We start from the raw sequence: 25,708 nt of genomic DNA, 5'->3' as shown, positions 1-25,708 counted from the left end.
TCTTTGGCATTTATTAAAAGGCGTGACGTGCAAAGGCAGCACAAAGCTTTATGTCACCATGTGGCTTCTCCGAAAGCCAAGGGTGTGAGAGTAAATGCACTTTTGTAAGGGCCGGAAGTGATGTCACCCAGCTGCGTAACCCCCAGGGAGCCCACCTGGTCTAAGGGAGTTAGATCTGTCCAATCTTCCCGCGCTGGGTGCTGACGGCCACTCCCCAAGTTGGTCCCTGGTGCTTGCTGACAGCGGGCATCACTGGGTCTGCATTAGGTGGGGGGAGTTGAAGGGGGGGGCTGTGTTCTTCCTACTTTACAAAAAAGGTACTCTGAGCATACACTTTTTAAGTCCCATGGGAAAAACTCCCTTCCAGGTTCCGTGTCTGGGGAAGCTTGGCAGACCCCGCAGGGTGTATGTTTATAACAGTGAGAAATGTCATTCCATGTATATGACACTAAGAAGCAGCCCACCGTCGCCTCTCCCTTTCCTCTTTGGCTGTGCTCAGTTTTAGGAAGCTTTGTTTAACCTATATTTGCATCATTCTTTTTTCTCATCCTGATTTTCTACCTTGCTGCTAATTTTCTCTTCCATCCTTGCATGAGTTCTTATTGTAAGCTATCCCCGCCCTGAACTTGAGGTTAAGGCAGTCAAACAGATAAACACTGAAAAGAAAATGTCCCAAACAAAGACAACTCTTGGGCTAACATTTTTATACAATAAATTACCTGCATAGAGAGTGATTTTATTTCCCACCAAACCTTGCACAACAATCAGAAATACCTGAGTTTTACCCCTCTATGTCTATCTTTGCCCAAATAGCAGAAACACAATCAGGAGAATCACTTTGTTTTAGCCAATCTAATCACAAAGTTACCCAGTAACCAACCAAACACATCAGACTTATGTTCAGGATCAAACAAAATAACAGGAACTGACTTCAGAAGTCCTGTGACTTCTCCTTTTAAACACGGTTACTACTGTTGCTTCCAAGTCCCCATCAACCATCAGCAGTTTGGATTCCAGCCCAGCAATCAAAAGATATTTTCAGACTTTCCAGTATTTGGCTCACCATCCACAAGACTGCCTCCCATGCTGGTGGCTTGGTACTTAGATGCGCTGAAATTTCTTCCTTCCCCAGGATGGCTATGAAACAGTTTCAGTTTCATGAGGAGCAAGGGCTTCGGGAAGAGTCGTCCCACATGGCCCCTGGAAATGAAACCTGAAACAGGAGGACGAACACAGCAAAGTTATGAGCAAAATGAGAATTCTGCTTCACCAAGTCAACTTTCTTAGTTACAGCCAGAATAAAATCCCGACTCTCATAGGAGTCTTAGGCATTTTGGAGCCCTGTTCTTTCATCAAGTTTCTGACAAGGCCAAATGCAAGACACTTCAGTATGGGTTGGCACCCTCATTCCCAAGGGAATTTGGGAAAGCAGTTGCTTAGAATTTCAGTTCAGTTCGGTCGCTCAGTTGTGTCTGACTCTTTGCGATCCAATGGACTACAACACTCCAGACTTCCCTGTCCTTTACCGTCTCCCAGAGCTTGCTCAAATTCATGTCCATCAAATCAGTGATGTCATTCAACCATCTCATCCTCTGTCATCCCCTTCTCCTCCTGCCCTCAATCTTTCCCAGCATCAGGGTCTTTTTCAGTAAATCAGTTCTTTGTATCAGGTGGCCAAAGTATTGGAGTTTCAGCTTCAACATCAGTCCTTCCAATGACTAATTTCCTTTAGGATGGACTGGCTGGATCTCCTTGCAGTCCAAGGGACTCTCAAGAGTCTTCTCCAACAGCACAGTTCAAAAGCATCAATTCTTTGGCACTCAGCTTTCTTCACAGTCCAACTCTCACATCCATACATGACAACTGGAAAAACCATAGCCTTGACTAGATGACCTTTGTTGGCAAAGTAACGTCTCTGCTTTTTAATATGCTGTCTAGGTTGGTCATAACTTTCCTTCCAAGGAGTAAATGTCTTTTAATTTCATGGGTGCAGTCACTATCTGCAGTGATTTTGGAGCCCACAAAAATAAAATCTGCCACTGTTTCCACTGTTTCCTTCATTTCCCATGAAGTAATAGGACCAGATGCCATGATCTTAGTTTTTTTAATGCTGTGTTTAGAATTTAGGTGCCTATAAATGAGAATTTTATTTTAAGGAGGAAGGAGAGACATGATTGTATTTTGGGACTGCTTTGCCAAACTCATAATTGTAAGTTTTATAAACTCTTATACAACTACATAAAACCGCCTTCACTGGTACTAAGGATGAGAGAAAATGAATCTCATACACCATGCAGACCATAAGGATCTTAACTGAGTCAGCTGGCCCACGCCAATCACTGAAATTCACAACTAGCCCTGACGTGTAGTTAAAAAGTAGGAAAAAGAGAAAGATCAAAGAAAGAAGAGAGAGAGAAAAGAAGAAAAACCAATGATTTCTGCTTCCTTTAAGGGAAAACACTTATGACAAGAGGAAAAAAAGAAACCAACTAATTCTACTGTGTTATTAATAAATGAAAATCAACTGAGCACAATTTAAAATAAAAAAAAAAAGCATCTGGTCATATTACTTATTCTTGATACAACACAGATCAAGAATGTTCCCTCCGTGCCATGAATGGACGCCCCTGATGAACTGGCATCTCTGATCCTTCTGCCTCCCCTCCCGCAGCCCCTCTCCATCCTTACCACCCCCAGCACGAGGAAGGCTGCCCATCAGAAAGCTCCTCCCAGCACAGTCCCTTGAGGACTTCCCAGGAAGCACAGCCAGGCAGAGAGCACTCGGGGACTTCCCTCGACTTACACCTGTTCTTTTGTGTGCCCCTTTCCACATTCATCCTCCTCCCGTTTACCAAAGCAAGCTGCACCTGACCTCACCCATCCCAAATCTTACATGGTGCCTCTTATCCCAGAATGTGAAAACTTAACAGGCTGCCAAACCAAGGGGTGTTTGAAACACTGCTGTGGATCTGAGGAAACAAATGGTTTCTAGAGACAGGGTGATATATACAAACAGGGCCACTGCATTCTTGCTTTCAGTAAAATTGAAAGATGCTCTTACAGAATTGCCAAACAGATCACTAAAGTCGATTCAGGAGTACTCTGGATATTTCAGCATATAAGATGGAAGGTGGTCCAAAATCTGAGTGGCCAGAACAAAGTTCTTTCATGCCCGGGGTTTATGTGGCCCTGGTTTCTGAGTATTTTATGTGTGGTATTGTTGCTGTTCACTTGCCAAGTCATGTCCCACTCTGCGATCCCCATGGACTGCAGCCTGCCAGGCTTCCCTGTCCTTCACCATCTCCCAGAGGTTGCTCAAACTCATGTCCATTGGCTTGGTGATGCCATCTGATCATCTGGTCCTCTGTCGTCCCCTTCTCCTCCTGCCTTCAATCTTTCCGAGCATCAGGGTCTTTTCCAGTGAGTCAGCTGTTTGCATCAGGCAGCCGAAGCACTGGAGTTTCAGCTTTAGCATTGATATTTAGGACTGATTTCCTTTAACATTGACTAGTTTGATCCCCTGGCAGTCCAGGGGACTCTCAAGAGTCTTCTCCAGCACCACAGTTTGAGAGCATCAATCCTTAGGTGCTCTGAGCTCTTTATGGTCCAACTCTCACATCTGTACATGACTACTTCGTTTTTGCTTTTCTCTATAAAAAGCAAAAACTAAGAATTACAGTTGACATTGAAAAGGTAAGTGTTTAGCTTGGAAAATCTGGCCTGCCACCCCCCAGACTGGAATTAGAGACACAGATACTCGAAACACAATTCCCCCCGCCCCACTCCAAGACAAGCTGCCCACGGTCACAGCAGCTCCCTTCTTCGAGCGACTACTGCTTTGATGCTCCTTAAGGAAGTCTGTCCTCTCAAATCATACGCTATCAGACACTTCACTGTTGGAAATGATGGCAGTAAAGAATGAAAGACTCCTGTGCCTGGAGGACCTCAGTCACTTGGCCACAGAGAAGCAGCCTGACTTCCAGCCCAGGCGCGGAGCTCCAGGTGAGAGGTGTCTGGGCCCAGTGTTTCACGTCTACCTCCAAGGTCACAGGACCCTGCGACCACGTTGCAGCCAGAGCGGATCTAACCTCTCTCCACACACACACACACACAGTCCTGCTAGCTGCTGAGTTGATCAAAAACAGCTTCACTGAAATTTCACCTAAACTCAACCCTCCTTCCACACCCTACAGTAACTCCATCTTTTCCTCTGTTTGGGGACACGCAGCAGGGCTCTCTGGGGTCCCCTGCGCTGTAGTGAGTCAGGAAACGTGATCTTCTTAGGATGCAGGTTTGTTTCCCGTGACCACAGGCCTATTGGGGCTGCAGTCATGAACTCTGCCTCCTCCTAATGGCACGGAATACTCAGCGTGGATGTGTGTGTGTCTCTGTTAGTTATTCAATCGTGTCCAACTCTTTGCGACCCCATGGACTGTAAGTCACCAGGCTCCTCTGTCCACGAGATTTCCCAGGCAGGGATACTGGAGTGGATTGCCATTCCCTTCTCCAAGGGATCTTCACAACCCAGGAATCGAACCCGGGTCGCCTGCATTACCAGGCAGATTCTTTACCGTCTGAACCACCAGGGAAGCCAGCGGACACTTGAACTAATTCAAAAACCTCACCCTCCACGCATCTACTAAGAGATGCATTTCCCATAGTTTGCCTTTTACAGAATTATTAACCAAAATGTATTATTTGTTGTTTTCAACAACTACATAGGATAAATTACTGCGGTGATAATTCCATCTAGAAGAGCTTTTCTGTGGAACAATTTTTAAGTTTTAAGGAAACTGAGAATAAATAATTCGTATACTTTGAAGCAGAAGTATAAAACGATAGTCAACAAAAGATTTCCAAGCATAAAAATACATATAGTATACATTTCTGTGGTAGAAATAGGATGGATGGGGATACAAGTTCAAAGAGAAAAAGAAAAAAATGTGAAGGTTCTCACGGTGAAAAACCCACTTACATATTTGTTTTGTAAATAATGATGGTGGGTGTCAAGTTGCTGTGTCATTCAGACTCGACAGGATACAATTAAAACCAGGACAATGGCAGCTCCGCTTTTAAATGTCGGGATTCTCTTTTGAGGGCTTCCTTGGTGGCTTAGAGGTAAAGAATCTGCCTGCTAACGCAGGAGACTCAGGATAGGTCTTTGGGCCAGGAAGATCCCATGGAGGAGGGGATTCTAATAATTATCCATTATACTAAGAAACTGTTAAGATAGGAACATATGAGGCACTATACTAAATCAAGAAGGAGAAGGAAATGGCAACCCACTCCAGGGTTCTTGCCTTGGGAATCCCAGGGACGGGGGAGCCTGGTGGGCTGTCGTCTATGGGGTCACACAGAGTCAGACACGACTGAAGCGACTTAGCAGCAGGGCATGGCAACCCACTCCAGTACTCTTGCCTGGAGAATCCCATGGACAGAGGAGCCTGGTGGGCTACAGTCCATGGGGTCGCAAGAGTCAGACACGACTGAGCGACGAAACCACCACCACCAGGAGGATTATGACTATGATTTATGCAACAAAGGTGAGCCCCAATCTGCAGATTCCTACTCAAAGAAAAGGCCTTTGGCTCTATTAAAAAAAAAAAAAAGTAAACGAATGCCCATTTATGCTTTAAATGAAAATGAGATGCTTACGTGTCCTTTTTTTACTATTCTTGCTTTAAGTGACTTTTTGGTTAAGGGACCACTAGGGCCCCACCGCAAGGACCAACAGGGCCAACCAGCTACCTGTGATCTCGGCAGGCAGAGCACTGGCCTTCCCTATCAAATGGCCAACCATAAATTACAAGTAACCTCTTCACCCTCCTGAGGAGTACAAACATAAACAAGAAACCATCTATGAAGCTGTTTTCTAGCTAAGGGTTCCTGAGACTTCTAAACTCCACCTGCAGGGCGCTTTCTCTGGGGACACGTCCCCCGCACACACGCTACGTGCCCTCCACACACACTACTGACCACCTCCACCTCCTGGAGCCCCCCTCCCCGCCCCGCCTCCACACACACTGGCCTCCTTGCTGTCCCTCGGGCCTCCCAGGCTGGCTGCCACCTTGGGGCCTTTGCCCAGGTGGTCCTCGCACCTGGCAGGCTCTTGGCCCAGAGGTCTCCTCAGCGAACCGTTTCTCCTCCAGTGTTGTCAGACCTCTTCTCCCTGAAGCCCCCACCACCCACTGGATCCCGGGCCCGCCTGCTCCCCCCGCCCGCTTCTACCTCTGCTTTTTCCCACAGCCCGATCCCACTTCTCCTGGGTGACACAGTTTGCACATTTATTATCTTATTGTTCACTGTTTGCCCTCTGAGGCTACTAGGAGGCCATCTTCACGTGGTAGGAGTTTTATTTTGTTTACTAATATATCCTATCCCAAGCACTCAGAACAGTATCAGTGGTAAAGAATCTTCCTGCCGATGCAGGAGACGCAGGTTCGATCCCTGGGTGGGGAAGATAGATCCCTTGGAGAAGGAAATGGCAACCCAGTCTAGTATTCCTGCCTGGAAAATTTCATGAACAGAGCAGCCTGGTGGGTAAAAGTTCACGGGGTCACAAAAGAGTTGGACACATCTGAGTCATTAAACAACAACAAAGTCTAGGACATCAGTTCAGTTCAGTTCAGTCGCTCAGTCGTGTCCGACTCTTTGTGACCCCATGAAGCGCAGCACGCCAGGCCTCCCTGTCCATCACCATCTCCTGGAGTTCACTCAGACTCACATCCATCGAGTCGGTGATGCCATCCAGCCATCTCATCCTCTGTCCTCCCCTTCTCCTCCTGCCCCCAATCCCTCCCAGCATCAAGGTATTTTCCAATGAGTCAACTCTTCGCATGAGGTGGCAAAAGTACTGGAGTTTCAGCTTTAGCATCATTCCTTCCAAAGAAATCCCAGGGCTGATCTCCTTCAGAATGGACTGGTTGGATCTCCTTGCAGTCCAAGGGACTCTCAAGAGTCTTCTCCAACACCACAGTTCAAAAGCATCAATTCTTCAGCGCTCAGCCTTCTTCACAGTCCAACTCTCACATCCATACATGACCACAGGAAAAACCATAGCCTTGACTAGACGGACCTTAGTCGGCAAAGTAATGTCTCTGCTTTTGAATATGCTATCTAGGTTGATCATAACTTTTCTTCCAAGGAGTAAGCGTCTTTTAATTTCATGGCTGCAGTCACCATCTGCAGTGATTTTGGAGCCCCCCAAAATGAAGTCCGACACTGTTTCCACTGTTTCCCCATCTATTTCCCACGAAGTGATGGGACCAGATGCCATGATCTTTGTTTTCTGAATGTTGAGCTTTAAGCCAACTTTTTCACTCTCCTCTTCCACTTTCATCAAGAGGGTTTTTATTAGTTCCTCTTCACTTTCTGCCATAAGGGTGGTGTCATCTGCATATCTGAGACTAGGACATAGAAGGTGCTAAATAAACACTCGTGGACTTGGACTAAATCCCAAAGTTTAGAGAAATGGAAAGCTGCATGACTGGGGGTACAGGGCGTGGGGGGCCCACTGTCCTTGGAAGGCCTTACACCCCAGTACCTTGGGTGCACTAATCCCATTTCTGCTTCAACAAATCCTTACATCCCAAAGATCCTTACAATCCTTACATCCCAAAGATCCTTACAGATCCTTACATGCCAAAGATCCTTACAATCCTTACATGCCAAAGATCCTTACAATCCTTACATGCCAAAGACCCCTGGGGTTGAGAAACAGTCAAAATCCTGATGCTTAAATCCCCAAATACCTAGTCTAATGGTTTCTCAGAAAATCATCCAAGATAACCATCTGGGACAGGAACTAATTAACACCTTGAAAATATTAATACATTTCGATGGGAGGCAAATACCATGACTCTGTTTCTAAATTAGAACTGGGGCAAAGAATCCAAACAACTTGTGCAAGGTCGAAGGAGTCTTGCGAAATCCAAATTGAAAATGTAAGCAGAAATAAATAAATACATAAAATGCAGGCATCATTTCCTACAACCTTTAGGTAACAAATCAGGTGAAAAGGCAGTATCATTTCAATTTTCATTTTTCCTACTAACCTAGAGCTGGGGCTGGCAAAATGTTTTCTGTAAAGAGTCAGAGACTTACTGTTTCATCTTTGCAGGCCAGACAGTCTCTGCTGCAACTCTTTACTTCCATTGTTTAAGTGCAAAAGCAGCCACAGACAATATAGGAACATGTGGCTATGGCTGGGTGCCAATAAAACTTTATTTACAAAAACATAGTGGGTGAATTTGGAGAAGGCAATGGCACCCCACTCCAGTACTCTTGCCTGGAAAATCCCATGGATGGAGGAGCTTGGTCAGCTACAGTCCATGACGTTGCAAAGAGTCGGACCTGACTGAGAGACTTCACTTTCACTTTTCACTTTCATGCATTGGAGAAGGAAATGGCAACCCACTCCAGTGTTCTTCCCTGGAGAATTCCAGAGACGGTGGAGCCTGGGTGGGCTGCCATCTATGGGGTCACACAGAATCGGACACGACTGAAGCAACTTAGCAGCAGCAGCAGCAGTAGGTGAATTTGGCCTGCAGGCAGTAGTTTGTTGACCTCTGACCTAGGCTAGAGTTCAGCCAACATCTGTTACATGTGAGATGTGAGAAATTTCGGCCTTTGTTAAGATGCGTGTTTAAACCAGCTTCTCAGTCAGTCTGGGTTTGATTCTCTGTTTGAAAACCCAAGTAGGATGAGAAGATGACCACGCACACCTCTTCTAAATGTCAGCTTTGATGATGCCAGATAAAAGCATCGCTGGCTTCACTGATCAGTTATACTTATCTGGGAAAATTCCGAGATGTTGTGGTACAAAGAGTCTTGGCTTCCGAAAAGGTCCACTGAGCATCTGTTGTGGTTCCTGCGGTTGGTGCTGTTCAGTTCAGTTCAGTTCAGTCGCTCAGTCGTGTCCGACTCTCTGCGACCCCATGAATCACAGCACGCCAGGCCTCCCTGTCCATCACCATCTCCCGGAGTTCACTCAGACTCACATCCATCGAGTCAGTGATTCCATCCAGCCATCTCATGCTCTGTCATTCCCTTCTCCTCCTGCCCCCAATCCCTCCCAGCATCAGAGTCTTTTCCAATGAGTCAACTCTTTGCATGAGGTGGCCAAAGTACTGGAGCTTCAGCTTTAGCATCATTCCTTCCAAAGAAATCCCAGGGTTGATCTCCTTCAGAATGGACTGGTTGGATCTCCTTGCAGTCCAAGGGACTCTCAAGAGTCTTCTCCAACACCACAGTTCAAAAGCATCAATTCTTCAGCGCTCAGCCTTCTTCACAGTTGGTGCTGTTCAGATCTGGTCAAAGTCTCAGACCAACGAGAGGCCTGTTTATTTGAACAGAGACACTGCAGGTTTTCAGGATGGGAAGCTGAAGAATTTTTGTTGAAGATGAGTAGCAGCTGATGCAGGTTTGTGGTTTTGGGAGGCCCAACTTATGAAGTGATATCATTACACTCCAAGAATTTCGTCTGAACTTGCAGGGAAAACTGCCAAGTTCATTTTCCTTTCACGTGAAGAGTACACAATGGATGCATATCAGAATCACCTAGGAAGCATATAAAGGCGGGGGGCAGGCTATACCTCACACCAGTTACATCAGAATCTCCTGAGTGGTACCCAGCCATCAGAGTTTAGAAAAAAAAATTTTTAAGATTTTTTTTTAAATGTGGACCATTCTAAAGTCTTCATTGAATTTGTTACAATACTGCTTCTGTTATGTTCTGGTTTTATGGCCAAGAGGCATGTGTGATCTTAGCTCCCCGACCAGGGGTGGAACCCACACCCGCTGCACTGGAAGGCCAAGTCTTAACCTCTGGATCACCAGGGAAGTTCCCAGTCATCATTTTTAAAAATACGTAGTTGAGGTAAAAGTCACCAACTAAAATATTGACAAGATGCTTCAGTAACGTTTTACATTTTACTTATTCATTTTGATGTATTAGTTCATAGTCTACCTTATTCTGGAAAGGAAATTAGACTCTTAAGAATATATAAAGTACATTAAAAGGGAAGACAGAAAAGCAGGAGTGAAAAAAAGAAAGCAAAACAAAGGAGATGTAAACTGGAGCCTAGACTGAGACATGTGAATATCCTACAATAATCTATACTTTCCACACAGATTTGGGGGGGCAGGATCAATATCATTAAATGGCCACAAGTACAAGCATTCTTGGCAATAAGACCAGAGAGGATTTGCCCAGGGAGCCCCACGGAGAACAGTGGGTGACGGAGTTGTATGTGGGTGTCTCCCTGGCTTACATGCTGAGTCTTCAGCTGACCGGCATCTAAAAGCCATTACTATACTTAGCTTTAACACATGAATAAAAGTCAAGTCTAAAGCATCAAAGAAGAACTTTCAAAATGTGAAAAACAAAAACCCTATGGCAAACTCCCTGTAAAAAGACATGGCTACCTCAATCTACAGTTAATGCTTTCTTCCATCAATCTACAAATAGCATATTGTTTTCTTCCATCAAAGCAACTACAGACCAAATAAGAAAACATGAACTCTGTGTTCCAAAACCAGGACAGCAGGTAAAATCTGCTTGGATGACCACGTCCAAACCTGCTTAGCGCTGTCCGCCTCCCACCCCGGTGACCCCGTACCTGAATCTGTTGGTGGCCGGGGTGATTTCCATGTTGAATTCGGCCACCGGCACGCCGCGGGCAGACACCTGGGGGGCAAACATGGCCGCGGGATAGACCACGGAGGAAGTCCCCACCTGCAGAGCAAACAAACGGAAGTGCACAAGCGACCACACGGTGGAGAGGCAGCGTCTTTGCAGAAAACCTTACGGAAGCTCGGGCCAGTCTGTGGCTGCTGGTGTGAGGGAAGGTAAGCTGGGCGGGATAAATGGAGACTGTCTGGGGGACAAGAGGGGAGGGGGAGGCTCCCCTTTGGCTGATCCCTAGAATTCAGGAAGGATTTTTTTCATGTTTAGTCACCAAGTCATGTCTGATTGTTTGCAACCCCATGGACTGTAGCCCTCCTGTCTCCTCTTGTCCATGGAATTTCCCAGCAAGAACACTGGAGTGGGTTGCCATTTCCTTCTCCAGGGGATCTTCCCGACCCAGGGATCAAACCCACGGCTCCTGCCTTGGCAGGCAGGTTCTTTACCACCAGTTACCTGGTATGAAAAAGAGAGCTGAGCTTGTGGCAAGAGTGGCAAAGAAATGATCTGATCATCACCCAACTTAGTTTTAGTTGTCTCTGCTCTTTGAAAAGATCAGGGAAGGCCGTGACTTACCACTAGACACAGGTCACAGAGGGCCAGCTCTTTGTCCACCTCCTCCAGGATGGCAGGGTCCAGGTTTTCTCCAAACCACACCACATGAGGTCGCAGCAGGCCCCCGCATCCTGCCTCTTCACACCTGTAAGAATGACATCCTTAACCCACTCCCAAGACCTACTCTTGGGAAGGCCTGCCTGGGTGGATTGGGGGAAATCATAAAATCTCTATTGTGTCCGGATGCACTGGGGTGATTTGTTGGTGAATGTGTCTCAGCCAACCTTGACCTTCTCCTTCTAAATAGCTTTCTTTCCCAGCTACTTCCTTCCACTCAGGCACAGCCGTGCTCATGGTTAGCTGGACCCAGGAGGACTACTGGACTCAGATTTGCCTTCAACACACAAACCACTTGCTAATGTCATCAATGACTTCCCTCATCTTCTCTCAAATTCACCTCTCTCTTGCCTTGTAGGTAGCCAAGTTCTCCTGTGTCAATTTCCCCAAATCTCTCATCTTTCACTAGCTACTACCCTAGGTCATCTCTAGTCAATGTATTTATTTACGTTCTAAAATAATGTCCCTCAAACTCCATTTTCATCATATTAATTGCCTAATCAAGTTTATTTTAGATCAAAACTTTAGAATTTAGTCATGAAAACTTACTCTTTTAGGTAAAAACTCTGATTTTAGTAATGAAAATCCTTATTAGGAAAAATTCAAAAGGTTCAGTAAACCAGGGAAATGTTAGTGTAATTGCTCTTTAGGGAGTAACAAGGTACTTTCACACATTCAGTGCTCTGAGTAGCTCTGTAGCAAAGGAAGATGCTTCAAACTTGGTTCACTCTAGTGGTTCCATATTCATTTGGGCATGTGGCATCTTTTTTCTCCGAGTAGTGCCTACCAGCGTCACATGGAGCTACTGCTCTATGAAACGCTTTGGGAAAGGCCATTTTAAGGTCAAGTTTTGAAACACTGACATAAAAATCTTTCCACGTTTTTTTGCGATTGTTAATCTGCACAAATTCTGCTCAGACCCATAACTTTACCTCTGTGAGCCCTCTTACGGCCTCCATAGCCCCGGGATGAGGAGGACATGGGGAGGAGGGTGGTAGCCGAGGCTTCCTGACCAGTTGGGTCCTGGATGCCAGCCACTACGCTTCACACACACCGGGGGAACGTCTACAACCAGCAGCTTCTGAGACGTTCCAGACCTCAAAGGATCCCACCACAACACAGAGGAGAAAGGGACAGGACAGATGTACTTCTCTTAAGCCTGGTTTGGTTCACCCTTTGTCCTTTCACCCTTGACCTCATGGGTCAGGGCTGGTTTCTGCACTGGCATGTTTCAGAGGCATCTCACCAAGTGAACTCAGATTGGGACTCCTACTAATTTTCTTTTTTTTTCAAACTGGGGCACCAAACACAGCTCAAAGCCTTTTTACTCACCGGGGCAGCTTCTCCACTGGAATTCCGGCATCTTGAGTTTGGGGGTCTGGAGCCCTGAAGTAAATAATATTAGAAAAGGAAGAATGTCACTGATGGAATCAAAGAACAGAGAAATAAGATAACCCAGTAAGACTGTCTCTTTGCCTGGCCATCTGTGGCACAAAACCTCTGATGAATACACACTGGCTTACAAGAGGATGAGGAGGGTGGACACAAACAATTGACTATCAGTGGTTCTACCTCAAGAGAGGGAGTATGTACGGGAGAGGGGGTGTAGTACTGTTGTGCTAAGGAGAGCTTCATGATTTGCATCATACATGCCACTGCAATTTCAAGCACCTGCAATGATATTATATTACTAAGTGACTTGTACAACTTATACCAATGGCTAGGTAGAATTTTTCTCAATATTTTGAGTCTACTCTTAATTTTTCCCCCAATTTTACTGTTTACAATAGTAAATGTTCATCATAGACATGTTGGAAAGTTCAGAAAGCTATAAAAAAAGAAATCAAAATTGCCATAATCCTACTGTCCCTGTTAATATGTTGTTGATTTTCTTCTGGACGTTTATCTACACACAGATACGTCAGCATGGTGAGGGTGGATGTGTCTTTAAATACAAAGTTGGGATCATAATGTATGGAGTTAGAGCCTGTTATTTTCACTTACTGTAACCTGTGAGCAAAATATTTCCCTTACAATATAGCTGTACTGTCTCTAGCTTTATGTCTCATAAATATCCATGGGAGTCATAGATGAATGTTCAATTTCTTCATGTTTATAGTCAACTGAAGAGGCAAAACAGCACACACCTATTCCAGAGTGCAGTATACTTACCCTTTTCCTGATAAAGCCGGACAAATTGGACTCTTATAGTTCTCAGCCACAACTCCACAAGAGGTACATCGAGTTTTAAATAAGCTACCTGAAAAACACAAGTTGAACAAGACCGGAATTTAGTATAATCGGGAGCAACGGACTCCACGTCTAAAAGAGTACAAAATGATTTAGTTTCTATACATCACTTTAACAAATGCACCCATCCCAGCTTTCATGGGAAACCTCAAGGCATGTAGTGAGATGGAAAAAGCCAGAACACATGCCCTCCTGGACTTCGCAATCCGGAGAGAGGAGAGGGACAGGAAGTAAGTTACTGCATGACCAGGAGCTCTCTGATCACCCAGGTGTTCAGGCGGAATCCAAATGTGCAACAGGGTAGAAGAAGACAACCTAACCCTAAGGGCAGGATTCACTGAGAATACGCCTGATGGAGGCTCAGTAGCTTGGGATATGTTTTACAAAATCTTAATATTGACTTAGTAAAGCTTGAATCTTTTCTACAAAAGCAGCTCAATAAATAACCAAATAATAAATGAAGAAAATAATCATTAAAACTGGCAAAGACTTACTGAGCTTAACCCATAGAAGGTGACCTCAGTTCGCTACATAGTCAGCGTTGAGCAGGTCACACAGCAGGGGACACACGCTGGTCCGTTCTCTCCAGGCCTCCTTCTTTGAGAAACCACCCCCCTCCTCTGTCCCAGGCCAAGCTGATGGAGCTGTCAGTCACATTCCCCAAATACAAGCTGGGGCACAAGTTCCAGACTGGTCTAATTATGGCCTCCCGTCCCTCCAGCAGTAGTGTTTGGTCAAAAAGGATAATGATGGTCAGGCCATCCAGAGATTTATTTTCTGAGGAGATGGTTAAACTGGAGGAAGGGAGCGTGGAGCCCCACTGGGTCACTGCTTCTGGAAATTCTGCAATTTGAAATGCATTTCTTTGGACTGAATTTTTGTAGACTATTAAAGGGCTTCTATGGATGGCTCAGCAGTAAAGAATTTACCTGCAATGCAGGAGATGCAGGTTCAGTCCCTGGGTCAGGACAATCCTCTAGCGGAGGAAATGGCAACCCACTCCAGTATTTTTTCCTGGGAAATCCCACAGACAGAGGAGCCTGGCAGGCTACAGTCCAAACGGTAGCAAAGAGTTGGACACGACTGAGCTGCTCAACACAGCATCACAGACTATCAAATGCCCTTGGGAAGAAATTCTGACATACCCATTTATGCTCTTGTGTGAACAAATTTATTAGATTTTCAGTGAGAAGAGGGAAGAGGAGGGTGTCAGTGAAAGCAGAGAAGAGAAACCAGAGGGACCCCAGACAAGCTCCTCGGTGTCACAAACCCGGTGGGCTCCCAGGAGGGAAGGTCACTGAGCTGGCAGCCCCCTTAAGGCTCCAGGGTGGAGGAGGAACACAGCCGGAGTGGGCAGTGCCCACGGTGCAGGGGCAGGGCAGGGAGAGTAAATGGACCTCCCAGGGATGCCAGGCCTTCGCAGCCTGAATCCTGCCAGAGCCCCAACTGTTCAACAGCCCAAACCTCCCGCTTCCCAGCGCCCAGGTGGGGGTGGGGTGGGGACCGTCTGGGAGCACAGGGCCCCCGCAACAGGACCCCCAGGGAGGGGAGAGCACGCAGGGATGCAGACCGGCTTCTCCAGGCCAGGTGGTCTGCGCGCCAGACCCTGGGGTCCTGGCACCATGCTGCTCTGACTCGGTGGACCCAGCTGGGCCCCAGCAGCACGTGTTTTCAGGTCTGGTTTCCCCTCCCATGAAGACCAAGGGCCTCTCACCATGGATTTCCAGAAGGTTCTTGGTGCCAGCCTTGCGGTGCAGCTCGTCGATGTTCTGGGTGATGACCACCACCTGTCGGCCCTGCCTGTGCAGCCGGGCCTGGCACTCGGCAATGGCCAGGTGCCCAGCATTGGGCTCCTTGCTCTGCACCACCTCCCGCCGGTAGTGGTAGAATTCCCACACCTGGGACGGGTTCCGGGCGAAGGCCTGCGGGGTGGCCAGGTCCTGGGGGGCAGGCAGGAGGCGGGGGTCAGGGGGGAAAGAAGGGCTGATGCTCTGGAAGCCGGGCCACGAGGGTACTGGACTTAGGTGGGCGGACACTCCCAGGCGCCCTTGGCTGTGGGCGGCAGGCACACAGTTCCGGGGGGTGTCGTGGGAAGGTTCACACGGGCGGGGGCCCGGGGCTCCTGAGGGGCCCTGGAGAAATTAGGTTTAATTTCCCCAGCAAGATCGTAACCCGTCCCATCTTCTACTCTGAGCTACGAACATAGAGCAATGCATGGGAAGGTAACTTAGGCTGGAAGCCACGTTTTCATGGAGCTCCACGTGACATGATGGCTATCTCATTTATCCAGGAAAAGTAAAATGCAAAATGCCCAACTGAGCTATAATGGCCATGGGGGAAAACTCAGTTTTTATAGGTCCACACACACATACAACTACACATTAAAAAAAAAAATAGTGTATACATTATAGTAACAGGATATATAAAATACATATTTTTAAAAGTACAATTTCTCCAAACTTCCCTGGTGGTACAGTGGATAAGAATCCACCTGCCAATGCAGGGGACACGGGTTTGATCCCTGATGAAGGAACAAAGATCCCACCTGTGCACAGCGCAGCCAAGATAAACAAATAAAGTAAAAAAAAAAAAAGAAATGTTATACACCTTGACTGTGGTGGCAGTTGTACCACTATATATACATCTGTCAAAACTCACTGAACTGTACACTTAAAATTGGTGATTTTTATTGCATGTATATTATATCTCAATAAAAACTGAATTTTAAAAACTCCGTGCCCCCAGATAACTTATATTCTAATGACCTTTGTACAAAGTTTTGAGCATCAAGGCCTAAGCCTTTAACAACTCAACACTGGTTTTCATTCGGAAAGTTCACAGGAACTTTTTAAAAATGTGTAATTCTTAATTTCAACATGAATAGAAAAGTAATGAATTATGCTAACCAAAGTTTCCCGGTTCCACTTTGGTTACTAGAGGAAATCCAATTGCTATCTGAATAAGGATAATCAATACACGCCGAGAAAGAAAGAAAAGAGGCGGCTTTGCTGAGGTTATAACCCTATGGACTTTGTGTCAATGCCAAAAAGAACAGGATAAAAGGGTCACAGAAAATTTCAAAACGTTCCCCTCTGATAGAGATTCTGAGTCTAACTGTTAAACGGCTTCATTCAGAAAGAGCCTTTCAGAGTTCTGGAAACATTACCAACCTGGGCTTTCCATTTTCTCCAGTAACCTCCCTCTCCTCTGAACGTTGGAACCCCACTCTCAGCACTGATGCCAGCCCCGGAAATGACGACTATGTGCTTGGCTTTTGCAAAACACTTCCGGAAGTCAGCCATATCTAAAGAGGAAAATCTTGGTCAATCCAGTGTTTCATTTGGACATTTATGTCCCAGTTCAATTGCTTATATTTTGAAACTTGACCTTGCATGAAATTATACTTTTAAGATAACCAAATAAAAAACTTCCCATGCAATGAACATGGCCCTGTGCACCTGATGTGTGAGAGTACAGCGTCTGCAGAAAGGGGCGGCGGTCTGGGGTGAACAGCCCGAGCTCTGAGCCCCACTCTGCCTACTCCCCCCCACCCCCCGCCACTATCTCCCACCAGTAGGATCCTATGTGAACCGCTGACCCTCTGCTGTCTGGGTCTCCTTAGCTGTTTCATATGCACAAGCGTGCTTTCCTGAGAGAGCAGGGCTGCTGTGAGGATTTAAAAAGGCTTCCCAGGTGGTGCAGAGGTAGAGAAACTGCCTGCCATGCAGGAGACTCAAGAGGCATGGGTTCAACCCCTGGGTCGGGAAAATCCCCTGGAGAAGGAAATGGCAGCCTGCTGCAGTCTTCTTGGCTGGGAAATCCCATGGACAGAGGAGCCTGGCAGGCTACAGTCCATGGGGTCGCAGAGTCGAAACTAAGCACGCACACACACACACACACACACACACACACACACACACACACAATGGGAATGTATCTTCCTTCTTAGAAGTAAAAGCAAGCTTGTGTGGTGTGAGGGCTGACCTCAGGCCCACTGGACCCCAAAAGCCGTCCCTTCCTCCCCAAATTCACTTCCCTTGGAGGATCCTGCTAATTCCAGCTTCCCTCAGCATCACTACCAGGGTGAGGACAAGGGCCCCTTCCCATGAACAAATGCTCCATGAACAAATGTCCCACTCTGGACACACTCTCCTCTACAGCTCCAGGGAGACTTGGTCTTTTTAACAAGACGGCCCTGGAGACCTGGGGTAAGGGAAGGGGACTGAACGCACAGAATGACTCGGCAGCAGGGAGTCGTGGTCATAGCCCACGGCGTGCGCCCCAGGACACAAAGCCTGGCCCTCCATCTCCAGGCATCCTCCTGCCCAAGCTCAGACCCACAGGGGCAGCAGCTCGCCTTCCGTGAGGGCTCCCTGTGTCCAGGCTCTGCGCCGAGCACTTGGGCATCACAAGGTGGCCTGAGCCAAATATCATCATCCCAGGATAAGGATCAAGAGTCAGACTGGGAACTGCCGTTGTCTCTCCTGCAGCGAAGACTCGGTCCTGGCACCGCCTGTGGCTCTCGCTGTCCTGGGCACCGCAGCTCTGCAGCCCTCGCGCGCGGGATAAGGAAAGGTTGTGTCCCACTGGCCAGGCCTGAGTGGTTCACAAGCTGTGGGAATCCCCCTCCATTGCCCGCACCGGGAGAAGCCAGTGTGGACCAGCATTGCCTCTGGCTGGCCCAGGCCACCCAGTCAGGGTCTGCCGGGCACAGGCCATCTTCCAAGTGCAGCAAATCTGTGCTAAGGCACTGAAGGTTTGAGCAAGACCAGAAGCAGGTTCCTCGGTTGATGGAGCGGGTTCTCTGGTCTCCCTGGGAGGCAGTGGCGACCAAGGCTAACTAACTCTTGGACCGATCAAGCGCCCCTCAGACATGAAACCAGTGATGGAGAAAAGGAAGAGAGTGGGCTGCAGAGGGAGGTGATGGCACCATGTACGAAAGACCTACTTGAACTTGGACGAGCCATTGTTAGGCAAATCTTGGTGTGTGTGGAGATTGGAGACTTCAGTCCACAGTACAGCTGGGAAAACAATCGGTTCGGGACGATCCAGAAAGGTGGCATCAGGTTTTCTGTGCTGCACTAACAATTGAGATGGACTTTAGAAAAATCACAAAACAAACAGAAACAATCAGAAAACGTTCATATTTCTACAAATACACACACACACACACACACACACACCCATATGGGCCTCCCAGGTAGCACTAGTGGTAAAGAACAGGTCTGCCGATTCAGGAGCTATAAAGAGGTGCGGGTTCGATCCCTGGGTCCGGAAGATCCCCTAGAGGAGGGCACAGCAACCCACACCAGTATTCTTGCCTGGAGAATCCCCATGGACAAAGGAGACTGATGGGCTGCAGTCCAGTCATGAATGGACATGAGTTTGAGTGAATTCCGGGAGTTGGTGATGGACAGGGAGGCCTCGCGTGCTGCGATTCATGGGGTCGCAAAGAGTCGGACGTGAATGAGCGACTGAAATGACTGACTGACTGACTCTTAAAGCTCTGAGGTGCCTAGAACAGTGGTTTACAAAGTATGGTTCCCAGACCAGCATCATCCCGAGATCTCATCAGAAATGTAAAGTCATAGGCTCCACTCCAGACCCACTGAACCAGGAACTCTTCAGGTAGGGCCCCCATCTGGCTCCAGGTGATTTTGATGAACACTCAAGTTTGAGAACCACAGCCTTAGAGATTTAGGAAGGAGTTAGATGGGAAAATTCATTTGAAAAACAGGTTCTGATACTTTTAAAAAGGTATGAGAGCCATTGGCTTGACTTTGAGTCAAAATACAGTTTCTACGAGAATGTAAATTCTAACTGAGAACTGAACGAGGCCGGAAAGATATGTACCATAACAACAAATGGGATTAAGATGAGATCATGTCAAAGAAATCTGTGAGTCTTAAAGCACAGTGACTAAATCTTTATCTAGCCCTGAGGAGTTAGACAGGGATAACAGAGAAAGACAAAGACACAGAGAAAGGCAGTATTCAGATCCATGACATCAAAAGGGTAACTGATATATCTGACTTTTACCTAGTAGAAGAATGCAAATTGTTGGAAGAACTCAGGATTAAAGTTTTGTAGGTATAGGAAAAGTAAAAAAATAACACATTTCCCAGTATTTTACAATCCCTTTGCAGGACAACTTATCAAAACTACAAATGCACTTTCCCTTTGACCCAGCAATCCCGTCTGGACGACAGTGAGACTTGTACACATTCAACATGACATATCTACAGGGCTGTTCTTTAGACTATTATGATTAATAGGAAGAGTCTAGAACAACCCACATGACCATCTGCAGGGGATGAGTTCAATAAACAAGGACACATTCACAATACACAGCATGGTTGCTGTAAAAAAAGAATGCATGTATGATTCTACCTGTATGACATTCTACAACGCAAAGAGTACTTATTTGCATGTGTTTAAAAAAAAAAAGTGGAAGAATTCCCAAGACATTAGTAACAAGAATGAGGATGAGAATCAGGATGTATGGAGACGAGAGTGGAAGGATTTTCGGTAGGTGTGCTTCTATGCTATCTGCATTGTGAGTGCTCTCCGGCTAAAGTCTAGGAACACACCTGCAGCTGAGCAAGTGCAAGGAGGGAGAAGCTCACGGTGAGGGGCTGCAGGCATATTGGTGACATATTGGTGACGTTGGTGGTGATGGCTTAGTTGATAAGTAGTGTGTCTCTTGCAACCCCATGGACTGTAGCCCGCCAGGCCCCTCTCTCCATGGGACTTCCTGGCAAGGATACTAGAGTGGGTTGCCATTTCCTCCTCCAGGGGATCTTTCCAATGTAGGGGTCTCCTGCATTGCAGGCAGATTCTTTACCAGTGAGTCACCAGGGAAGCCCATCCTGATGAAGTTAGGACTCAGAAAAGGATCTGGGCTTGTGTTGGGTAAGGCTAGGGAGAGTCATGGAAGGAGGCTCTGATCTACACTGGACGTTGTCTGGGAAGTTTCCTTTATTGGATATTTCAAGGAACATGATCTAAAGAGGAGAGACTGAAGTAAAGCTTGGGCTGGGATTGGTCAAGAGGCAACAGGCCCTCCTATTAGCCAGGATAGGAGGGTGTTTTATCATTTTTTGTGGTTTAGAGAAAGTTCTTATTTATATCTGGTTTCAGACCTAATTATGAAGTCTTATTTTTGTCCTGATTCATCATGATTACAGTGTAGCCTTGTTTGATGTTGGTGTCCTGTGAAATTATTTATGTTCAACAGGCCTATCGGATAGTAGCAGGTCAAAAGCTGGAAGCAAACCAAAGGCCTATCAATTTATGAATGGATAAACAAACTGTGGTTCATCCATAACAGATATAGCTCATCACTGGAGGTATTTCATCCAGGGAAATACTATTTAGCCTTGTAGTTAAAAACTACAAGTTTAGTTTAACTAAAACTGTAAGTTTTAGTTTCATAGTTAAAACTTAAAGAGGTACTAAAAAGCTGGAGTATTTCAAACTGCTGCTGATTGTCAACTGGAAATTAGATAAAATTCGAAATTGTAATGGTAAATAAAAAAATTTACAAGACAAAAAAATCATGAATTTTTTGTAATGAATGTGGGAACTGTTTTGCTAAATTTTCCATTAATTTACAAGATATTCTCCAAGTCTCTCAGTAAATGTGAAAACAAAGGAGAGGTTTAAAAAAAAAAAACTTAAAAAAAATTTTTTTTAAACAAACACTGTTTCAGAACAGTGCCACCTGAAATTTACCTCCATGATTTGTAAATGCTCAGAACAGAAGTCTATTTTCAATATGCTTTGCTGTTGCTGTTTAGTCTCTCAGTTGTGTCTGACTCTTTGCAACCCCGTGGACTATAGCCAGCCGGGCTCCTCTGTCCATGGAATTCTCCAGCCAAGAGTACTGGAACAGGCTGCCATTTCCTTCTCCAGGCGATCTTCCCAACCCAGGGATACAGGAAGCGTCTCCCGCATTGGCAGGCAGATTCCTTACCACTGTGCCACCTGAGAAACATTTTCAAGATGCTACTGCAAAGTATTCATCAGAAGAATCCTCTGTGTCAATATTTATGTGCTTTTCTGGTGGATCAGAGTGGGCAGTAGTTCTAGCTGCCACAAACTCAACACAATTCAAAGCAAATATGGGCAGGGTAAGAAGGCCCCCACTGTGCTGAGTCAGAGGAGGAAGACATCAGTTTATCTGGTCCAAAAGCCCTCACGGTGAAAACTGCCCTGGGTAAAGCCTCCAATTATCTTGCCCTGATTTGACTTTCAGGTGGCAAGTAAGGCCTCAGGGAAGAAAATAAACTCATTCATCCCAGTCATTGGGAGCTTTCTGAGTGCAGGATAGATTCTCAAACACTGACATTAGTCTGGGTGAATGGCAATCCTCACTTAAACAGGCTTTTTTTGGGAAACCTGAAACTCACCTACCCAATTAGAAAATCAGAAAAATATCTCTATGTTCTCTGTTGAGAAAGGGGGCACCCCAATTCTTAAAAATACAATAAATGTAAGGTTATATGAGGAATTCGAGAGAAAAAGCATTTACAAAACATTAAAGTACATCCAGAGGGAACTACAAAAACTCCCAAGGGTGTTCAATAAATACTTTTTGAACACCTATGAGCCAAACAAAGGGCTCCCCTGGTGGCTTAGAGGTTAAAGTGTCTGCCTCCAATGCGGGAGACCCGGGTTCGATCCCTGGGTCGGGAAGATCCCCTGGAGAAGGAAATGGCAATCCACTCCAGTATTCTTGCCTGGAGAATCCCATGGACAGAGAAACCTAGTAGGTTACAGTCCATGGGGTCGCAGAGTGGACACGACTGAGCGACTTCACCTCATGAGCCAAACAAATGCAAAGTACCAGGCCCCAGCTATCAACATTGGGAGACTCACTTCCTCTCCCCAGTCCACAGCTCGCTCTTATCTAGGTCACCAGCCCGTTCCACCTTGCTAAACCCAGCGGTCCACCTGGATCAGGTCCAGCCTCTGACCCCTTTGATCACCTCTCGGGGACCCACTCGCTGCTCCGGGTTTTCCTCCTACCTCGCTGGATCGCCCACCCTCCCGGGGCTTCACCAGTGCACCCCGCCTCGGATGTCCAACACAAGGCTCCCAGCTCACAGTCAAGCCTCAACTCTTGAACGTCCCCCAAAAGCCTTAGGTCGCCATCCTCCTTGGCCCCCACTTCGCCCTTCGGCTCATGTCTCACACCCACACAACCCAATATACCCCCAGCAACTGCAGCTTTACAACTGTGTCCCGACCTGGCTGCGCCTCCCACGGCCACCACCCGGTCCAGGCCGCCCCATGTGCCACTCGGCCTGCAGCAGGGCCTGGAGAACCTCTACTCAACGGGGACACCCTGCCCCGAGTCCCCCGGGCCACCCCTCCTTCATGGCGACCTACCAGGCTCACCCGCCCCGGGCACCTGACTTTCCAACCTCGTTTCTGGTCCCCTCCCTCGCCTCTCCGGCCGCAGCTAGCACCCCGCGCCGTGCCGGGAAGACCCCGATCTCCGGCCTCCGCACGCGTGTCTGCCGGCGGGGTGGGGGACTGCCAGCTGGATCCACGCGAAGAAACGGCGTCTGCGCCCCCTTCCCTTCCTCGCCCTCCCCTTTTCCCCCTCGCCATCCCCGTTCCCCACCCCACCTCCACTCTCTCCCCCTCCCCCCTTCCCCTGTGCCCTTTCGCCTCCCCCCAACCCTCGCGGACCCCGGAACCGGCCGATGCAATTGATCCGCGCATGCGCGCCGCGGTGGGCCGCCCCCGCCAACCCTGCGCCCGCCCCGGGAGCCCCCCTCCACGGCGCCCATTCGGCACCCCCTGTGCTCGATCGCGACCCTCGGAGTCCAGGAAGGCGGCGGAGAGCACGGCCCGGCCCCGGCGCCCACGCACCTGTAGGAGGTGGGAACCGCAGCGGATCCCCGGCGCGGGGGCTGGACAAAGAGCCTGGGAGCTGAGCGGCTCGAGCCACCTGCCCGGGGCTGCAGCGGCCCCTGCCGGAGGCCCACAGCTGATCCGGCTCCCGAGCCCTGGAGGCCCTTCCCTGGGCCTGCTCGTCGCACAAGATTGTTTCTTTGAGCCTGCAGCTGGACCGCACTACTTGGCCACAGAGCATGTGAAATATTGGGGTGGCTTTCCCCGAAACGCTATTTCCAGTGAAGGTTAGCAGGGGTTCCCAGGCCTGCCCACCAGTGACGAGCGCTGATGCTGAGATCCTTACCCTGCGTCGGAAGGGACCAGTTTCCAGGCCTCGAGTACGCTGTGATCTCCGTGGCTCCCCGCGTCTGATCGCCCTTAGAAGTCATCTTTCTTTGTCTTTGATTCAGTCTTACAGCCAGAACTAATTTTCTGAGAATAGAATTGTTTCTGGACTGGCCAGTAATCCTAAAGGGAGGTGGTCTGAGAACTTGGGTGCATAGAATGTGATGTTAGCATTTGTTATTCCAACTCTGACCTCAAACCCCCCCCTTCAGTTTGGCTGGAAGTCCCGCCCGCTTTGGGGGGCCCTATGGGGTCCAAGAAAATCGGAGAAGGGTCTTACGTCTGGCTGCTACTTTTTCTGTAACATGTATATGGCACTTTGTACCAGACACCTCTAAGAACTTCACATGTCTTAACCAGTTAAAATCTTCCCCACCCAATAAAAGATATACAGTTATTCCCACTTTACAGATAGGGAAACTGAGGCACAAGGCGGTCAAGTAACTACTCAAGATAGGCTGTTGAATAGCAGAGCTGGGGTTTGAGCGTAAATGCTTTGGCTCCAGCCACAAGGGTCTGTGCCACTACCTGCACTGCCTCTCGTTAACATGTTCAACTGCTTTTTGTGGTTTTGATGTTAGTCATCAGGTGTCAATCCTTGTCTTCATTCAGACACTCGGGGGAGGGAGGACACACTGTGGGGGAGGCCCTGTGCCCATCACTGCAAACTTCCATGGCACCAGCCACAGGTTGGATCCCTTCTGGGACATCACATTCTATCAAGGCCCAGGGGTCACCACCCACAGCTACCCACTACATATCCCTTAACGACATACCTTCTTCCAGGCTTAGAAAAGCTGACTCTTCTGCCAATATCAGACTACTTTCTCTTCTTGAAACATCAGCCACTATCCTTTCCATCCTTAAAGCAACTCGAGCTTAATTTCTTGATAGTCTTGTTCTTCCAAACCAAAGGCTGGTCCCTCTTTCTGGAATATTTGTTTTTCATTCCCTCAGTAGTAATGTTGCAGGGAAAAGTTATTTCTTACTCCATGCTGAGACTGTTTCTCTGATTTGCTTTTCGTTGCTTTTGTAATTGTAATTATACATAATGGCCTGCCTCAGAGAATCCTGCCCCTCTATCTGACTGTAAACTAAAGTGCCTTTGTTCAGAACCCTGTCCACCTGTAGACTGCAGGATGAAAGAAATTAATACATCCCCTGCCTGAGGTTTGCCATTCTAGGAGATATTTGCTAGATTAATGGCCTTTTTACTTTGTTCATTCATCTCCCCTCATCTGTGATCCATAAAAATACCTGGCATCCAGACCCCATAAAGATGATTACTTTGAAATATTAGTCTACCACTTTCTCAGTCAGCTGAATAAAGTTGTAATTCCTTGCCTCAACACCTCCTCTCTAATCCATTGGCCTGTTGTGCAGCAGGCAGAGCAACCTTGGACTCGGTAACAGTAACTCCTTTCTCATCCTTCCAGTCTCAATTCAGTCGTCACTTCCTCAAGGAGCCTTCTCTGACCCCATCTCCCCCAGCATCCACTAGGTAGATCCCTTGTCCTGATGCAGGCTCTTAAAGCACCATAGCAGTTATCCCAATGAAGACTTCAAATGTATTTCTGTTCATTTGATTAAATTTATCTGCCCACCAGGCTGTGAGTTTCCCTGAAGATGACCCTTGTGCTCACAATGATATTTCCAGTCCCTCATGGTGCCTGATAGGAGATGCTCAATTTATGAATTCATTTAATATGTATTTAATAAAAGAATGAGCAACCTCACGGGAAAAGCAGCCCAGAACTGAGAGGATAACAGCTTGGCTATCTTTACCAAAATGAAGGCAAAGCAAATCAACTTTATTCCATGCTGCTTATGGGTCCCTAGCAGGACAAAACA

The 25,708-nt window shown here is 47.3% G+C and overlaps 1 protein-coding gene across 8 annotated transcripts; it reads right to left on the bottom strand.

The window, feature by feature from the left end:
• Nucleotides 1–689: 689 nt before the first annotated feature.
• SIRT5 (sirtuin 5) lies at nt 690–23,584 on the bottom strand. 8 transcript variants are annotated; one of them, XM_040249255.1, is made up of 10 exons: nt 23,414–23,498; nt 22,910–22,914; nt 18,555–18,704; nt 16,777–16,910; nt 15,321–15,546; nt 13,529–13,616; nt 12,689–12,742; nt 11,261–11,384; nt 10,620–10,735; nt 690–1,213 (listed from the first exon to the last, which is right to left on the bottom strand). In XM_040249255.1, exons 3-10 carry the CDS (start codon nt 18,667–18,669, stop codon nt 1,138–1,140), a joined length of 933 nt encoding a protein of 310 aa, XP_040105189.1. In that variant the 5' UTR covers nt 18,670–18,704; nt 22,910–22,914; nt 23,414–23,498; the 3' UTR covers nt 690–1,137. The 8 variants fall into 8 exon arrangements, with proteins under 8 accessions (XP_040105189.1, XP_040105193.1, XP_040105195.1 ...); XM_040249259.1 differs by having other exon boundaries at nt 18,555–18,687; nt 23,414–23,468; XM_040249261.1 differs by lacking the exon at nt 22,910–22,914 and having other exon boundaries at nt 23,489–23,584.
• Nucleotides 23,585–25,708: the final 2,124 nt, after the last annotated feature.

Source organism: Oryx dammah, unplaced genomic scaffold (genome assembly GCF_014754425.2).
Source record: "Oryx dammah isolate SB20612 unplaced genomic scaffold, SCBI_Odam_1.1 HiC_scaffold_11, whole genome shotgun sequence".
Lineage (NCBI taxonomy): Eukaryota > Metazoa > Chordata > Mammalia > Artiodactyla > Bovidae > Oryx > Oryx dammah.
This window is presented reverse-complemented; position numbering and strand designations above follow the sequence as displayed.

Bases quoted from the DNA above. Each gene is read 5' to 3' on its own strand.
- SIRT5 (XM_040249261.1), bottom strand. From the start codon at position 18,669: ATGCCACCTTTCTGGATCGTCCCGAACCGATTGTTTTCCCAGCTGTAC. The intron at 16,911-18,554 runs GTAGGTCTTTCG...TTTCCTCTTTAG, and splicing joins AATGGCTCGTCCAAGTTCAA to ATATGGCTGACTTCCGGAAG. The intron at 10,736-11,260 runs GTAAGTCACGGC...TTTGCTCTGCAG, and splicing joins TCTGTGACCTGTGTCTAGTG to GTGGGGACTTCCTCCGTGGT.